Below are 17,756 nucleotides of genomic sequence, written 5' to 3'. Positions count from 1 at the left end.
ACCCCACACATCTTACCTTGAACAGATCCAAACCCTGAAAAAGCTTTTTCTTGGGGACCTGTGCCTTGTATACCCCAGGCCCCTGCCACAACCCCTCCCTGAATGCTCTGGCTCTGGTGTGGTTCAAACCGTCAGCTTTGATAAAAACTGGCTGACAAGTTCCAGCTGGGTTGTTTGGTTTTTTTTATCTGTGGTTGGTTTCTTGGCTGCTTTCTGGCTTTACTTTTTGGCTTTATTAATCTGGCTTAGATTTGCATTAAGAACTCATAGACTGCACAGCTTCACTTTTAGGCAGCTCTGTTCAGAATTATATTTCGTTTCAGTCCATGTAGTGTTTTTCTGTCTCAGATTCTGGGGCTCAGACTCACAGAGGCTTGATTCCACAGAGACTGGCTCGGACTCATGTATTTCAACTGCACAGACACCGTAGCTCAGACTGAGGCTCATGCTCCCTTAGGCTCAATCTGGCATTGACTGGCTCACTCATCCAGACAAATCTCACATTGAGACTAACACAGACTCCTTGGCTCAGACTCTCCCATTCTAAGGAAAAAAAGGACATTCATGTGATTTAGCCAAGGTGAGCCATGCTTAGAACACCCAAGCAGCAACTTATTTCAGGGTCTTGATATTTTCATAAAATATTATAGTTTTATACCTTTCTTGTTAGTGTTTTCTAAGGGGTGCACATAGAATAAAGGATGGAAAACCTCTGAAGGCTGGTGGATGAGTAGTAAAGTGACAGGAGAGGGAGATGGGACTTGCTGAGGGAAGGGTGCAGTTTCTATCTCTCTGTCAGTGTGTGCATGTTCCCATTGCTTTTCTAGTTGCTGCAGGTAACTCGAGGGAGGTGAAGCTGCAAACTGAGGAGGGCTGTGAGAAGGTAAAGGGGTTGTGTGTGTTGGGGGTGTTTAATTGTTGAGAAGAGCATGGCAAAGGGGTTCAGTAGTTGTGTTTGTTATTACAGGGCCTGCCCTGTCCCTTTGGAGTCAGATGCATGCTTGAGGTGAGTCAGACAGGTAGGGAGAAGGATTGTGGCGTCGGTCACTTTTTGCAAGCACTGTGGTCATTTGTCTCTATTGTACTTCTAGGACCTGGAGAGAAGGAGATGCTCAGTGTCAAGACTCTGCTATGAGGTTGGAACAGGGAAACATAATGTTGAGGAGCTTTGAAAGAGAAAGAGGGCTGTTACAGAATAGGCCAGCATCGGTGGGTGGGGTGGTGGTGGTGATGATGATGGCCAGCACAGGGTGCTCATGCAGGTTCGTTTGTTTCTTGCAGGTGATAAAGGGGAACTTGGCAGCTGCAGCAAGATCCCAGGACTCTGATGGGGGTGTTCTTAGCATCAAGGCCAGCTGGAGACCCATGGCACTATGGAAACTAAGTAGAGGGACTCCTGGTTGGGACTGGAGGGTGGGGGACAAGGTCAGGATGGTAGGAAGGGGTTTGAGATGCAGCATTCCGATGTAGTATTTGAGACAGAATATCTGAGAACACACTTGGAGGTGCCTGGGAGGGGAATGGTCAGTTTTAGTAGTGGTAGTGCCTGAGAGTTAAATGCCAGGATGAAAAGGTGCCATTTGTGAGGCTTTAGTCCGGGGTGTTGTGTCAGAGAGAATAGGTAATGGTCCGTGGTGAAACACACAAGGGTGGGAAAGTACTGTTTGTTGTCATGGGCTCCTTCCTGGAGTGTCCTGCTTTGGCTGCTTTATGCAAAGTCCAGCTTTGGTTCCTTCCCAGAAAGTCCTGCTTTAAAACTGCCTGGAAAGGTCCTGACCCTTGGAGACCTTGCTAGATATTGTTGGCCACTTCTTGTGACGTGGGCTGGCCCCCTGCGTCGCAATGAGCGTGCATTATTGTGAGTATGAAAGCCCGAGCCTCATGCTGTGTGAGGGAGGCTGTTTCTAAACCATTTTGGGCCATTTCTAACCAATTTTTTGAAATTTATGACCCATTTAAGCAATTTTTGGCCATCTCTCTCCACTTTTAAGATGTTTCTTGGCCATTTCTACCCATTTTTGTCCATGTCTAACCCATTCTAAGGGTTCTTTTGCTTTTTTTAACCCATTTTTCCCATTCCTAACCCAGTTGAAGGGTGCTCCTCTTAGCAACTCCCAGACCCATCGCAGCAGCATTCCTGGGAGAGGATTTTGCATTTAACGGAATTCAGGCTTTGGATGATGGGGAGCTCTTTAATTTTGGGATTGCTGAACAAGGAAATTCTGTTCTGGCAAATCTGAGTTTCAAAGAATATTCTCCTGCCACCTGGGAAAACCCGGTTTAGCGCAGCCAAGCACAGCACCATTTAGCACAGTTCAGACCAGTTTAGCCTACCCCAAACCAGTTTAGCCCAGTTCAGACAAGTTTAGCCCAGTTCAGACCACTCCAGCCCACTTTAGCCCAGTTCAGACAGGCCTAACTCAGTTCAGAACAGATTAGTCCAGTTCTGCCCAGTTAAGGCAGGTTAAGCCCAGTTACATCTGATTTAGCCCAGTTCAGACCAATATAACCCAACACAGCACAGTTTGCACCAGTTTAGCCCAGCCCACTTTAGCCCAGTGCACACCAGTCCAGCCCAGTTTATCTCACTTCAGACACTTCACCCCAGTTCAGCCCAGCCCACTTTAGCCCTGTCCAGCCAATTCCAGCTCACCCCATCCCGTTTAGCCCACTTTATCCCATCGCAGCCAACTTTAGTACAGTCCATTCCAGTTTAGCCCAGCCCACTTTACCCCAGTTCAGACCAGTTTAGCCCTGTTCAGATCAATTTAGCTCAGCCCAGTTTAGCCCAGTTCAGACCAGTCCACACCAATTTAGCACAGTTCAGCAGGGTTTAGGTCAATTCAGACCAATCCAGCACACCTTAGCCCTGTTGAGCCCTCCTTAGCCCACTTCAGCCCAGCCCACCAGTTTAGACCACTTCAGCCTAGTTTAGCCTAATTCACATCTGTCCAGATCATTTTAGCACTGTAAAGCCCAATTTAGACCAGTCCAGCCCAGTTTAGCCCAGCACAGCACAGTTTAGACCAGTCCAGCCCAGTTTAGCCCAACACACCCAAGGCCAGTACACTTCAGCCCATTTTAGCCCTTCCCAGCCCAACATAGCACAGTTTAGGCCAACCCAGTCCAGCTTGTCCCAGCCCAATTTAACCCAGTTCAGCCCAGTTTACAGACCAGCCCACTCCAGCTCAGCCCAGACAAGTTGAGCCCCACTAGGCCCAGTTTAGCACAATTCAGCCCTGTTTAGCTCAGCCCAGCCCACCCAAGACCTGATCAGCCACTTCAAGTCCAGTTTAGCCCAGTTCAGTTCAGCCCAGCTCAGCAAAATTTACTCCAATTCAGCCCAGTCCAGCCCAATTTAGACAAGCTCAGATCTGCCCAACCCAGTGGACAGATCCTGGTATCTCCCTATTACACCCCCCCCCATTGCCCACCATTACCCTCTATTGGACCTATTGCCCCCCCCCATTGCCTCATATTATCCCCAGTCCCCCCCTAAGGCCAACCCCATTGCCCTACATGGGGTGCTGTGGGGGGATTTGGGGCTCTGGAGTCCCTACGTGGGTGTCTATGGGGGAATTACAGGGCATGGGGGGGGTCTGGAATCCCTACATGGGGGGCTATGGGGGCATAAGTAGGGATATGGTGGTCTGGTGGGAAAGCGAGGAGCGACAGCAATGCGAGTGGCACCGTTGCAAAGCTGACTGCTGAAGAGGCCCAGCACCAGCTTTCCTTCCTGGCACTTCAGGAGGAAACACTCAAACCAAAAAGCTAAGAGAGATCAAAGACACCTAAGAAGTGACAGAACATCACACAACTGACCACAGAACGGCCCAAGAGCTGCATGAGGTCCCTCACCTCCGAAGTGCTAACATCCAGCTGCTGCTCCCACTCCGAGTGTGCCCCTTGTACACAAAGAGAGCTCTGCAACGGTGCCACTCGCATTGCTGCCGCTCTTCGCTTTCCCTCCCACCTGAAAGTCCAGTCGTGCCACCTCTGTGGCACACTTTCTGTCCTGGCTCTTCGGCTCTGGGAGCCGGCCTCGCATCCCACAAAACGAGGTTGGGGGGGGGGGGGGGCGCGGTGTCGCGCCGGGCGCTGCTCTCTGCTTCCATCTTGTGGCCAGATTTCGGTACTGCAGGTGGTGGTGATAGGAGGGTGCCGTATAGCCCCGGGCAGGCGCCTCCTCCTTCTGCCATCCTGTGTCAGAATTCCAGTGGCAATGGGACGCTGGATGAGGCACCAACCTCACGCCCATCATGGAGATGCTTCTTTGCTAGCAGAGCTTCATTCTTTAGGCGGTGCGAATCTGATTTTAGGGCTGCTGTGGTCATACTGGGATGTTGGTGCATCACTGGGGCTGAATCCTGCCGGAATCCCGGGATTCCGGGGCTGGGGATATTGGCTTCAGCACCGACACAGGGGGCTGAAGCTGCCAGTGCTGCCTGTTCCACCAATACAAGCTGCTGGCTGCTGGGGGTGACCAGAGCCAGAAGGGGTGTCTCTGGTACCCTGAGACCTCGGTAGCCACAGGGAAAATAGCTCTTCATGGGGCTCTGCTGATCTATACTGGGCTGTAAGGGTCTATATTGGGCTGGATGGACCTATACTGAGCTGTACAGGTCTATATTAGATTCTACTGGTCTATACTGGGCTGTGCAGGTCAATACTAGGCTGCACAGGTCTATACTAGACTATACTGATCTATACTGGTCTATATAGATTATACTGGGCTGTAAGGATCAATACTAGGCTGTACGGGTCCATACTGGGTTTTAGAGATCTACACTGGACTGAGCCAGTAGATCTGATGCCAGTAGATCATACTAGGCTGTACTGAGTTGTACTGGAATGTGCTCAGTTACATTGGGTTGTACCGGGGTATTCTGGGCTATACTGGTCTGCAAAGGACTGTATTGGATTGTGTGAGTCTATACTGGTCTGTACAGGGCTATACTGGGAGTTTTCAAGGCATGGGGGTATGGGCAAGAGACTGGAGTGCAGGCAGGGGCTGGGGGTACAGACAGGGGCTGGAGCCGGGGTTGGGGGGAACTGGGAATGGTGGGATGGAGCTGGGATTGGGGTGATGGGGGGGAAGCACACGTGGTGTCACCCCATTCCCTGGGCCTGATGCCAAGTGGCAGGCAGTGGTGTGAGCATGAGTATGGCAGCACCAGGTGGAAGCATGGCCCAGATATGCTGGAGCATGGGATGGGAACAGGGACACTGGGACAACCACCGTGGTGACGGTGGTGACAGTACTCAAGGTGTGTGAGTGTGTGTAGGGGCACACATAATGCTTGGCTGTGTGCATGAGACATGTACTTGCATGCAAATGTTATGTTTGGCTACATGTGCATGCAATGCACACCTGCATGCACATGATCCATGTACCCACATGCACACATGATGCATGCTTGCATGCATGTGGTATATAGACCTGTATATGTGTGGTACACGGGCGTGTTTCTATGCTGCATGCACACACGATACATATCCATGTGCCGACACACGCAATATATGGAGTGGGATCAGGACTGAGCACAGCGGGGGGGGGGCGGTGCTTGGCCGGAGGCGGGAGGAGGAGCATCTCCAGCACCTCCCTGCGTGGTCGTGGAGACGCTGCCTTCATCCCCCCTCTCTTCTTCCCCATCCCATCCTCCTCTTGATCTCCATCTTCCTCTTAAGCCCCCTCCACCTCTTCCTTTTCCTCCCCCTCCATCCCTTTCTTCCCCTCCTTCTCTTCCTCTCCATCTCCATCATCCTCTTCCCCCTCCCTCCTCCTCCTCCTCCTCCTCCTCCTCCTCCTCCTCGCTACACCACCTCCAGCAGCCGGCACCTGATGGGCCCCCCCGGCACGGCCGTGCTGCTGCTGCCCCCCCTCATCCTGGCACTTGCAGGTAGGAGGAACCCAGTGGGGGGCTGTGGGATGGACCCCGGGGACCCCAAACTCCAGGGACCCTTAATGTGTGGGGGGAGGGGAACCCCGAGGGCCCTTGGAGGGGGATGCACACATGACTGGGGACCCAGGCCCAGGACCTCCTAATTTGGGGGGAGGAGGGTGAACCGCCCAAAAAGCCCAAATGCTGGGACCCATCATGATGGGGAGTGGGAAGGGGGAATCCCCAATGCCAGGGACCCTCAACACTGAGGGGTGGACCCCAGGTGACCCCATTTCTGGGCGAAGGGGGGACCAAGGACTCCTTAGTAGCATGTGTGTGTAGGTACATGTATCATGTGCATGCAGATACCTGTATCATGGGGGACACAAGAGGGACCCCTAGGACCCCTGACACCGGGTGCCTGATTTTGGGGGGCCTCCAGGGACCCTTAATGTTGGGGGATGGCTCCCCAGGAGACCCTGTTTCGGGGAGGAGGGGTTCACAACCAGAGTCCTCAGCCAGGGGGTTCCCAGGCTGAGCCGTCAGGGGGTGTCCCCTGGTGGGGGCTCTTGCAGGGGCCACCTGCAGCGCGTTCACAGTGGGGGCCTGGCCGCGGGTGGCCGTGGTTCCCTTTGGGGGCTCGGTGGCCATCAACTGCAGCCGCAGCGCTTGCCCTGGGGGCAACGCCACGCTGCGGCTGGACACCCCCTTACCCGTGGCTCTGGGGGCCGGTGGGCGCCGGTGGCAAAGCTTCTGGCTCCTCAACGTGTCCCAGTGGAACCCCAGCAGTGCCACGTGCTACGGGCACTGTGGTGACACCCAAGTCAATGCCAGCGCCGGGGTCCTTGTGTACCGTGAGTACCGGGATGAAGGGAAAGAGGGTGCTGCTTATAGGGGGGGCTGTGGTTGATAGTTTGGTGTCACCACATCTCAGGGCTACCGGAGCGGGTGGTGCTGGATCCGGTGCCAGCTTTGGCGGTGGGTGAGAGCAGGAACCTCACGTGCCATGTGCTGGAGGTGGCTCCAGTGGGCAACTTGACAGTGACATTGCGCCGAGGGGCTGAAACGCTGCAGACAGCGAGATTTGGTGCTGTGAATGGCAGCACCAGCGTGGCTGTCACCCACATGCTAAGCGCCGGGCCCGGGGACCACGGGCAGGATGTCACCTGCCATGCTGAGCTGTCTCTGCGGCCACATGGGCCCCTCTTCGCCCACGCCGCCACCCCCATCAGGCTCTCGGTGTTCGGTGAGTCCTGGTGCTGGTGCCCATGGACCCAGCCAGGGGAAAGGCTTGGAGCAGCTCAGCATCACCATGGCTCTGTCCTATCCTGTCTCATCCCAGTCCTCATCTGATCTCCATCCCAATCCCATTTCCATATCCCTGTTACCATCCACACTCAGTCTTCTTCCCTGTTGTATCCCTATCCTCCTTCCTCCTCCTATCCTAGTCTTATCTCCATTTCCATCCTAATCTCATCCCAATCCTATTCCTGTCCCCAATTCCCATCTTTGTGCCACCCCAATCCCCACCCCAGTCTCCATCCCCTTCCCTTCCCCATCCCAATCTTCTTCCCATCCCCTCCCCAATCCCATCCAAGTCCTTTTCCCATCCCCTCCCCAATCCCATCCCCAGTCCCAATTCCCATCCCCATCTGTTCCCGTCCAGTCCCATCCCAGTCTCTCTGCGACTGCCCAGCTGAGCTCCAGAACTCTAATCCCTTTCCCATTCCTGGATCTCTCCCTGCCTTCACCCAGTGGCCACGGCCATGCCGGAATCACTTCCGGCAACCCCATGTCCTCACTGGCACCCGGTGAGTGTCTGGCCATTGGGATCCATGATCCCGGTGATGCCACGTCTCTGCAGCTCTCCCAGAGCCACCGCAGCTCCAGGCTCCATCCCGCCTGGAGCTCGGCACCACCAGCACCGCCACCTGCCAGCTCACCGGCGCCTTCCCTGCTGGCGACGTCCGCTTCACCCTCACACTGGCTGGGCAGAGCCTGAACTTCACCACGATGGTGGCCGGGGATGTGCTGACCAGTGTCACCACGCTGTCACCCAGCACCGTGGGACCGCAGGAGCTGACCTGCACCGCCGCGGTGGCCACAGCTGCGCGTACTGCACAGAGGCAGCTCCACGTCTACCGTAAGACACCGGGTGAGGGGGTAATAGGAGCCCATCCCGAAATCCCATTGGACCACCAGCACCTTCCCCACAGGCTTCCCAGCACCCATCCTGGAGCTGAGCCCGGCGTCAGCTCCAGCGGGCAGCGAGGTGCTGGTGAGGTGCCACATTAGTGCTGCCGAGCCCCCGGCACTGTGGCTGCAGCTCCGTGATGCTGACAGTGGGGTCCTGGCTGAGGGGCCATATTCCCAGCTGGAGCTGCCACTGGTGGCCAGCCGTGAAGACAATGGGCGGCGATTCGGGTGCCGGGCCAGCCTGGACATCAATGACGCCACGGTGACAAAGGACGTGGACACCCAGCTCTCGGTGCTCTGTGAGTGCTGCTCTGTCGATGGCTGCTCCCTGCGTTCCTGATTGTCTTGACCTGGGTGGAGTCAATGGATCAGTCACTTGGTTGAAATTAACTCGGTTTAACGGTGTTTGAGCCAGGCTCCACTGCCACATCCCAATATCTTTTCCAGATATGCCCGAGCTGGCAGCGAGTGACTGTCCTGGGAACCGGACATGGCTGCGGGGGACATGGGAAGCTCTTTCCTGCCACGCCACTGGCAACCCTGTGCCCACTGTAGTGTGTGGCCGGGACGGCGTCACTGTCAGCACCAGGGTCCCAGAGCTGGTCACCCGCTCCCGAGCCGGCACTTACCTATGCAATGCCACCAACAGCTTGGGGACACAGAGCCAGCTCGTCACTGTCCGCGTGGAGTGTGAGTGGCACCGGTACCCTGCGCTGCGGTGGCACCAGCAGCACCGGCGCTAACCACGAGCCCTGTTTGCCCCCTCCCCAAGATGAGCCCACGCTGACGGAGAGGGGCTGCCCCATGCACCAGATCTGGGTGGAGGGCGAGCGGCGGGAGCTGTCATGTCGTGCCGATGGGGACCCGCCACCCAGCATCCACTGCGCCCGCGACGGTGGCACCATGGGCAGGTCAGGAATGCACCGGGTGGTTCACCGCGCCGATGCCGGGCGCTACATCTGCCGGGCCACCAACAAGCACGGCACCGCAGTGCGCAGCGTGGTGGTGACAGTGGAGTGTGAGTGCCAAAGGGGACAGGAGCCAGTGGTGCCAGGGATGGGGATGCTGAAGCCAGGCTGGGGACATGGCTATGCTGGAAATGTCATTATTCCTGCACCCATTAAGCATCACAAAGATCCAGCACTCATCATAACCCAGTCCCTGCACCCATTATCACCCAGTCCCATCATCCAATACCCAGCCGCAGCACTCATCATCACTCAGCACCCACCGCCTTGGCCACCATGTCCCTGCAGATGAGCCAAGCATGGCAGAGCTCGGATGCCCAGCACAGAGGCTCTGGGTCGAGGGCACGCCAGCGGAGCTGGTCTGTGCAGCCACTGGCAACCCCCAGCCCCATGTCGCCTGCACCAAGCTTGGGGACAGCCACCACCCCGTGGCAATGAGCACCAATGTCACCCGTGCCCACGCTGGCACCTACCAGTGCCAGGCCACCAACAGCCGCGGCTCAGCCCTGCGCAACATCACCATCACTGTCGAGTGTGAGTCAAGGATGGGGTGACCCAAGGGGTGTCAGGGAGGGACGTGGGGGTCCAGGGGGGGACCCGGGTGTCAATGGAGGGACTCAGGTGTTAGGAGTTTGGGGGGGTGCAAAAAAAGTGGCTTTTTGGGGGTGTTTTTTGCCTCCGGGGCTGTGCTTTGGGTGAGGGCTGGTGCCCCCCCCGGTGCAGACAGCCCAGGCACTGTCACCCTGCGCGTCCTGCCCTCGGCCACCGTCTCCCGCGGCACCAGCTTCAGTGTGGAATGTCGCGCCGAGGGGCTGCCCCCCCCCACCTATGGCTGGGTGCTGCCCCCCGCTCCCAACCTCCGCTTCGGTGCCAGTAACCGCAGCGTCGCTGTCGCCGGGGCCGCCGCCGCTAACAGGGGGCTTTATACCTGCACCGCAAGCAACCGGCACGGCTGGCAGGCCGGCAGCATCCTGGTGCGGGTGGACGGTGAGCTGGGGGCTACAGGGAAACAAGGGGGTGATGCCACCACTGAGGTGCCACCGACACTTTGCCCTCCCGTTAGAGAGCCGGCTGGTTCTGGTGGCGTCGCTGGGCTCGGTGGGTGCCGTTACCGCGGTGGGTTTGGCGGCTGCCGGGGGTTATTACCTCAAATCAACGGCGTGCAAGAAGGGGGAATACAACGTGCGGGACGCCGAGGGCTCGCTGGAAGCCGCCTGCCTGCACCGGCAGCACCGCGGCCAAGCTGAGGTATACGGCATCCAGCTCACACAGCCGTAACCGGGAACATCCATCCCCCCTAGCCTCAGCATCCCCAGTGGGATGGATCCCCCTGGCATTCCCAATGAGACGGATGGTTGGGGGTCTCTTTCTGTGTCTGTCCATCCCTGCCATGTTCCCCCCCTCCCCATCGTCACACTGTTTGGGGGAGTTTGAAGCGTTTTGGTGCCAATGGGTTGCTGGGGGGGGGGGGCACCCTGGTCCCCTCTTGGCAATTCCCAGGGTATACAGCAACACCCAATAAATAATTCCATTGGAATGGGAGGGAGGAAGGTGATGACTCCGGCTTCGGGCATGGGGGACCTGGTCCCAACCACCACCTTCTTGGCCCCAAGCCCCATCCCACCTTCCCAACCATGGGGACCCCAATCCTGGCCAAGGGGCAAAGGCTTCGGGGGGGCACACATACCCTGTGGGGGGCATGGGGACCCCCTGGAGGACACAGATACCACAGGGGAGGTGGAGATACAACAGGAAGGGGTTGGTATTGGGGGGGGGCTGTAAATGGGGGCTGTTGGTGGGGTGACTAGAACTGGGAGGTTTGGGCCATGATGCTGGGATTCCCTATGGCTCTTGTGGGTTTTGGGACCACCCACAGCCACCCCCCAACCACTGATGGGGCTTTGGGTGTCCCCAGCTGCTGACTTTGGGGCTTCTTCTTTGCTCTGGGCTGGTCCCATTTTAGACATTACAGGCTTGGGGGGGAGCACAGATCCTGCACCCCTCTTTGTGGGGGGCTTTTAGCATTTCATGTTTCGTACCCCTTTTCTATGGGGCTCGAGGAGGGGTCTTGTTGTGCCCCAAACCCATTTCAATAAAGCCACAGGACATACGAGGTGGAGATCCATTCCCGGTAGACATTCTTGGGGGGCTCGTATAAGGCTGAGCTATGCTGGAAGGGTGTGTTTTGGGTATCCCCCCCCCACTTTAAACCATGTCATCAGCACTGGGGTGCAGGAGCCAGTGCTCATGGGGGGCACTGTCCCCCCCTGGCATGTCCCTCAGGGTGGCTTTGTCTCCCCTTGGGCTGTCCCCATTCCCCAGCTGGGACTCGAGGGTCTCCCCAATATCCTCCAGTGGCACGAACTGCATCTCCTCCTTGGCCAACCTGCAGGACATCGAGGTCACCCCAAAACCACCCCAGAGTCACCCCTGGCACCCCCCCCCCATAAAGGACACCCCCATTCCTCAGGAGTGGCTTTCAAGGGTCCCTGGGAGCACCTTGGGGTCCCTGGTGGGAGCTGGGAGGTCTCAGCAGGGTTGGGGAACACTGGGGAGATTCTGGGGTGGCTGAAGGAACTCCAGAGGTGTAGGGGTACCCCAGAGGCCCTCGTTGAGGAGGGTTGGGGGGGGTCCCATCCCCACGTACGTGATGTCACAGGCGGAGCCGCGGAACGGTGGCTGGCGCAGCGGCGCGGCTGCGGCCGTGTACGGCACCCTCGGGCTGGCGGCGTCCCAGTACCTGTCTCGCTCCAGCGCCGGCACCTCCCCGTACAGCTCATCCACCGCCAGCATGGAGACCTGCGGCACGGACTTGGCTCCCATGCTCACACCTGGGCCCTATCCTGGACACCCAGTGGCAGCGGGATGGGAATACCTGGAAGTTGCGGTCAATGAGTGTGTTGGTCTCAAAGTCATCGTCGTCCTCCCCAAAGGGGTTGATGAGCTGCTCAGCCACCTGCAACGAGGCCACTGTGTCCCCTGAGGCCGCCGTTGTGTCCCCTGAGGCCACCATGTGTGATCTCCCCCCTGGTCCCACCTTGAGCCACCCCACGTAGAAGAAGAACTGGAGGAGGGTGAAGACGGGAACCCCCAGGTCCAGCTCATGGCCTGCATAGCCCTGGGCCGGGTCCAGGAACTGCCGCCCGATGAGGCACGTCACGAAGAAGGTGTAGACGGCGATTGTCACCACCTGCAGCAGGGGACAGTCCCCTCCGTGTCCCCCCACGTCCTTCCATCCCTGCCTGATTTCCGTGTCCCTCTGTCCCTGTCAATGTACCCCCATGTCCTTCCACCCTCATCTGTATCCCTCCAGGTCACCCCTGTTTTCCACTGTTCTTGTCCTCCTACACCCCTGACATGTCCCCCCACATCCTTTCATGTCCCCTCATCCCTTGTCTCCTGGTCCATGTCCCTCCATCCCTTCTGGGTCCTCTCCATGTCCCCCAATCCCTGTCTATGTCTCCCCATGTCCTTTCATGCCCTTTCACACCCAGGACCCCATCCAGCTTCCCTCCCCCTCCATGTCCCCCTTGCTTCCCAGTGGTCCCACTGCCCACCTGGGTGTACACCAGTGGAACGCTGATCCAGTCGTAGTGGAAGAGGAGGCTGCAGTGACCCCGGAAGCGGTTCAGCTCCTGCAGTTGGGGGACACAGGAAGGTTTGGGGCTGCTGGGTGGGGTCCGGAGGGTCCCTGAGGGCTCTCGGGGGGTACCTCCATGAGGAGCTTCAGGGCGCTGTCATCGCGCACCCGCCCCTCGCGCCGCGCCTGCGCTGCCAGAGCCGTGAACCAGACGCAGGGGACCCAGAACTGGTTGTGGGGGGAGCGGAGCCCCTCGAGCCGCCGCCGCTCCCCCCGCGTCAGGAACCCTGCGCAACGGGACGTCAACCCCCCTGCCTCCTGACATCGCCTCCCTCCCCCCCGTACCCGTGACGTCACTGCCCGCTGACCTCACGGTGCCCCCGCATTGGGGCAGAGGAAGCTCAGAAGGCAGCTGGGTGACGTCCACGTGCTGACATCACCCCCCCATAACATCACTGCCCCCACGGTGATGTCACTGCCATGAGGACAGCCCCATCCCACTGTCCCCACAGTGTCCCCAGCACCTTCCCCCAGTGTTCCCACTGTTCCCAGTGTCCCCAGCTCTCTCCCTGGACATAAGGGACGTGGAGGGACATGAGGACAGAAAGAGGGACAAACCCCACCCAGTACCGGCCCCCAGGTGCCATCCCCAGTGCCGTCCCCCTACCCCATAACCATCGCTCTGCCCCACATCATCGCCCCAGGTGCCATCCCCCCCGATGGCACCCCCCTGCCCCATAGCGTGCCGGGTCCCCCTCCCGTGACGTCACGCCGCCCCCCCCAAGCGCTCACCCGCCTGCACGAGGTGGTCGGCGGTCGGGAAGCGCTTGCGCGCCGCGGAGCTGACCGCGCGCAGCACGAGCAGCGCCGCCAGGCTCCCGTAGCGCAGCAGCGTCCGGCGCAGCAGCCGCCCGCGCGCGTCCGCGCCGTGCACGCTCCCGGCCACCGCCAGCATGAGCCCGTCGGGAGCGGGCACGGCGCGGAACTGCCCCCACCAGCGCTCCAGCACCAGCGCCACGTAGAAACCTGCGGCGGCAGCGCGGGGGGATGCGGGGGCAACGGGGGCACGGGGAGCGCTGGGAGGGGGGGTTAGGGTATTGGAAAGGGGTGGAACTGGGGGGAACTGGGAGCCGGGAGAGGGGGCACTGGGAGAGGGAGCACGGGGATCATTGGAAAGGGGTGGAACTGGGGGCACTGGAGCGGTGTTGGGGACACTGGGAGAGGGAGCTGGGGGCATTGGAAAGGGGTGGAACTGGGGGGAACTGGGAGCCGGGAGAGGGGGCACTGGGAGAGGGAGCACGGGGGGCATTGGAAAGGGGTGGAACTGGGGGCACTGGGGAAAACTGGGGGCATTGGAAAGGGGTGGAACTGGGGGCAGTGGGGCAGTGTTGGGGACACTGGAAGAGGGTGTACTGGGGAAAACAGGGCATTGGAAATGGGTGCTGTCTGAAACTGGGGCCACTTGGAGCAGGTAATGGGGATACTGGGACCACTCAGCACTGGGACCACTGCTGGGGACACTGGGAGGGCTGTTGGGGGCACTGGGAGGGGGTGCTGGGGCCACTGGGAGCAGTACTGGGAGTACTGGGGCCTCACCCAGCACGAAGGACACAGGGATGAGGTTGGCCGATTTGTCACAGTAAAGCACAAGCTTCTCAAAGAGCCTCTTCTGCGCCTCCGACAGCAGGAACCTGGGACACGGGGGGGGTCAGCAGCAGCCCCCACCCCTGTGTCTCCCTGCACCCCATGTGTCCCTCTCCACCCTGTGTCCCCCCGTATGTCCCCATCTCCCCCTGCATCCTGTGTCCCCCCATATCCCCCCATGCCCCCCCACGTCCATAGGCACCGGTAAGCCAGGCTGAGCACGAGGTAGGCGCTGAGGAAGAGCAGCAGCTCCCGGTAGAGCAGTTTGTAGATGCTCCCACGCCAGAGCAGCAGCAGCCGTGAGAAGCCCCCAAAGCGGGTGGTGGCCACGCGTGACGTGTACGTCACCGTCATGGCACGTCGAGGGACGCTCGGACGCTGTGGGGACACTGGAGCACAGCATGGGGACACTGAAGTGACACTCGGGGGCCACCCCCAGACCCCCAAATCCCCCCACTCACCTCAGTAAGAGCTGCACCGGGGCGGCCACCACGGCTCTGGGCCCACAGGCCCTGTCCTGGGGCCTTAAATACCATCGTGGGGCTGGCCCTGCCCCGGGGGACACACGTGCCCACAAGGGGAGGGTTGTCTCGGTGCTTTGAGCCCAGCCCCTTCCCCACAGGGGTGCGTTGGTGGCCTTGGGCGCCAGCCCGGGCTCTGTCCCCAAGCCCCTGTGCCAGCAGTGGGGTCACAGGGACAGATCCCAGCAGGAACACGGGGGGGAACACAGAGCCCCCTCCACCCTCTTGCGGCCATGTTAATCCACCCCAAGCACTAATGAGGGTCCCCCACGTCCCACCAGGCCCAGGGCCAACCGGTGTTAACGTCACCCCCCCACACAGACCAAAAAGCCACACGAAAGCGGCTCCGCTGCTGCCAGAGTTTATTATTTACACAAGCCCTGGGGGGAGGGTGGTTCTTTGTGCCCCTTCCCTGGCCCTGGGGACACACGGATGGGGGGGATAAATATGGGGTGCCCCAGCCCCGGTCCCCCCGGGGCTTTTACTTGGGGCTAGGGGGCTGGTAGGGGTCCAGCAGGAGGCAGGAGAAGGTGTTGACTTTGTCGGCCCCTCGCACCTCATGCGGCAGCAGCGGCAGCTTCACGATGTGGAAGTCCTCGTAGAGGTCCTCCATCTACAGGCAGGGAGAGGGGCTGGGCTATGGGGACATCCCCTGAACCCCCACAGCACCCCCAGGGAACCCTACAGCACCCCAAACCCCAAACTGCACCCTCAAACCCTCTCCCAGACCCACAGAGGCTGCAGGTTCACCTGGGGCTGCCCCAAATCCCCTCCCAGTCTCACCCAAGCCACTCCCCTGCCCCCGTGTGCCCCCCAGGCCAGGGGGTACCTGGTCCAGGTACTTGGCCTGGATCTTGTGCCGGGCCTCGCACATCTTGCAGGGCCGCTGGGGGTCGGGGAACACGAGCTGGTTCACCACGATGTTGTGGGTGTCGATGCGACACTTGGCCAGCTCCTGGATGAGCCGCTCCGTCTCGTAGAGCGACAGGAACTCGGCGATGCACACGCAGATGAAGGTCGTCTGCTCCTACCAACCCCCCCCAAACGCACCCTCAGGGGGACGTCTGGACATGGGGACACAACCCAGCAACAATCCCCCCTCCTGGGGAGCATTCCCTGCAGGAATGTGCCCAGACCAGTTCAGCAGCATCCGCATGGTCCCCACTCCCCTCTTTGGCATCCCCAGGTCCTCTCCCAGTGTCCCTGTGGCCCCAGATTCCACCTCAAAGCCCCAAATTCCACCCTCATACGCCATGGTACCCATTTCCCTCTAGCATCCCAGTGTCCTCACGGTCCACATTCCCCTCATTACCATCTGTGTCCCCATGATCCCCCATTCCCCTCTTTGGCTTCCCACTGTCCCCATCTCCCTGTTGGTGGCCTCACAGGGTCCTTGAACTGCTCACTGACAGAGCGGATGACCGGCAGCGTCTCCTCCAGCTTAGAGGCCAGTTGGTCGGCGTTCATGTCCCCCAAGCCCAACATGTTGCACATCTGAAGAACACAGCAGTGAAGCTCCAACCCCTCTGAGGTATCTGCCCCCCCACACACTGTGCCTGCCCCTCTCACCTGGGAGATGAAAGGGCTGATCTGGTTCTTGATCTGCATGAGCCGGCCCAAGCCACGCTCCACGATGGTGGGGAAGTTGAGCAGCCGCAGCGTGTGGCCAGTGGGCGCCGTGTCAAACACCACCACGGAGAAGTTCATCCCTTTCACCAACCTGCCTCGGCACGACGGGGGACACTCAGTGGGGCCACATGCCCCCCTTGGCTCTGTTCCAGCACCCCCTCCCCAAGCGCTCACCTCATCACCTCAGCATAGCTCATGGCCTCATCGATGCCGGGGAAGGCGCTCATGGCCTCCTGCATCATCTTCTTGCCCATGCTCAGCATGTTGTCCTCCTCGAAGAACTCATCGGGCAGCTCCGCCACCCCCAGGCTGGGGTCGATCTCCTGCAGAGGACTTGGGGAGTGAAGAAGGGGGAACGTGGTGGAGGAGCAGCACCAGGAATGCCGGGAACGCCGGGCTCACCATGGCAAAGAGGTTGTCGTAGCCTTTCACTTTGGTGGGGACCTTGGAAAACTTCTGGTCGAAGGCATCAGAGATGTTGTGGGCAGGGTCAGTGGAGATGATGAGGACGCTCTCCCGCACCTTGGAAAGCTGCACGGCCAGGCTGCAGCTGGGGGGACAGCGGTGACAGCCAGGGTGCTGCTACCCCCCTCACACACACACAAACACGGGGGCGGCCCCAGGCTTCTCCCAGGAGGATCCAACCCCGTCCCTGCCACCCTGAGGGGCTTGAGCCCAACATCCCCCTCCATGGAGGACCGATTTTGGAGGAGCGTCCGCTGTGGCCAAACACCCCCGGGGCCGACCCCCCCCAGCCTGTCCCGGTCCCCACCCCGCCTATCCTGACCCCGATCCCGGTTCCCACCCAGCCCATCGCAATCCCCCTGCGGTCCCAATCCCCCATTAGCCCATCCTGATCCCGATGCCCCCAGCCCCAGCCGATCCCGGTCCCCGTCGTCGTCCCCCGTCCCCCGTCCCCCGGGGCCGGTCCAGATCCCCTCCCCGAGATCGCAGTTCCCGCCGGGGTCCCGATATCCCCCAAAGCCCATCCCGGTTCCCCGCCTCCGGGGCCCGTCCCGGTAACCCCGCACCTGCAGGTGGTTTTGCCCACGCCGCCCTTCCCGCCCACGAAGATCCACTTGAGGCTCCGCTGCTCGATGACATTCGCCAGCGTCGGCTCCAGCGGCTCCACGTCGGGCGCGTCCTCGAACTCCTCCGCCTCCGGTCCCCACCCGCCGCCGGCCGCCGCCGCCGCCATCTTTCCCCGCACCACCCGGCGGCCCTCCCGCATCCTCATTGGCCACCACCCCTCCGCTCTGCCCCGCCCCCTTGCACCGGGTTGGTCACCGAGACCGAAGGGGCGAGGGCAAAAGCGGCGCGTTGCCCGGCAACGCCG

The 17,756-nt window shown here is 59.9% G+C and overlaps 3 protein-coding genes across 5 annotated transcripts; 1 reads left to right on the top strand and 2 right to left on the bottom strand.

The window, feature by feature from the left end:
- The first annotated feature begins 5,770 nt into the window (after positions 1–5,770).
- Positions 5,771–10,360, top strand: ICAM5 (intercellular adhesion molecule 5). Of its 2 annotated transcripts, XM_061353800.1 has the most exons (10): positions 5,771–5,900; positions 6,458–6,736; positions 6,817–7,128; positions 7,747–8,025; positions 8,099–8,377; positions 8,526–8,768; positions 8,851–9,096; positions 9,335–9,580; positions 9,770–10,033; positions 10,110–10,360. In XM_061353800.1, exons 1-10 carry the CDS (start codon positions 5,843–5,845, stop codon positions 10,322–10,324), a joined length of 2,421 nt encoding a protein of 806 aa, XP_061209784.1. In that variant the 5' UTR covers positions 5,771–5,842; the 3' UTR covers positions 10,325–10,360. The 2 variants fall into 2 exon arrangements, with proteins under 2 accessions (XP_061209784.1, XP_061209785.1); XM_061353801.1 differs by lacking the exon at positions 9,770–10,033 and having other exon boundaries at positions 10,110–10,232.
- Positions 10,361–11,169: 809 nt separating this feature from the next.
- BEST2 (bestrophin 2) lies at positions 11,170–14,631 on the bottom strand. 2 transcript variants are annotated; one of them, XM_061353775.1, is made up of 9 exons: positions 14,473–14,631; positions 14,223–14,317; positions 13,419–13,652; positions 12,759–12,913; positions 12,604–12,681; positions 12,084–12,236; positions 11,922–12,002; positions 11,694–11,845; positions 11,170–11,432 (listed from the first exon to the last, which is right to left on the bottom strand). In XM_061353775.1, the coding sequence occupies exons 1-9, from the start codon at positions 14,622–14,624 to the stop codon at positions 11,252–11,254; spliced, it is 1,281 nt and encodes a 426-aa protein (XP_061209759.1). In that variant the 5' UTR covers positions 14,625–14,631; the 3' UTR covers positions 11,170–11,251. The 2 variants fall into 2 exon arrangements, with proteins under 2 accessions (XP_061209759.1, XP_061209760.1); XM_061353776.1 differs by lacking the exon at positions 11,694–11,845.
- Positions 14,632–15,136: 505 nt separating this feature from the next.
- On the bottom strand, positions 15,137–17,640 carry GET3 (guided entry of tail-anchored proteins factor 3, ATPase). Its single transcript, XM_061353809.1, has 7 exons — positions 17,452–17,640; positions 16,823–16,970; positions 16,595–16,743; positions 16,361–16,511; positions 16,178–16,285; positions 15,621–15,818; positions 15,137–15,404 (listed from the first exon to the last, which is right to left on the bottom strand). Exons 1-7 carry the CDS (start codon positions 17,616–17,618, stop codon positions 15,273–15,275), a joined length of 1,053 nt encoding a protein of 350 aa, XP_061209793.1. The 5' UTR covers positions 17,619–17,640; the 3' UTR covers positions 15,137–15,272.
- Between the last annotated feature and the right edge of the window lie 116 nt (positions 17,641–17,756).

This window comes from Neopsephotus bourkii, unplaced genomic scaffold (genome assembly GCF_033783945.1).
Source record: "Neopsephotus bourkii isolate Nb327-2 ecotype Australia unplaced genomic scaffold, CSIRO-AGI_Nbou_v1 NB_694, whole genome shotgun sequence".
Lineage (NCBI taxonomy): Eukaryota > Metazoa > Chordata > Aves > Psittaciformes > Psittacidae > Neopsephotus > Neopsephotus bourkii.
The sequence above is the reverse complement of the archived record's forward strand: the minus strand, read 5'-3'. Positions and strand labels throughout refer to the sequence as shown.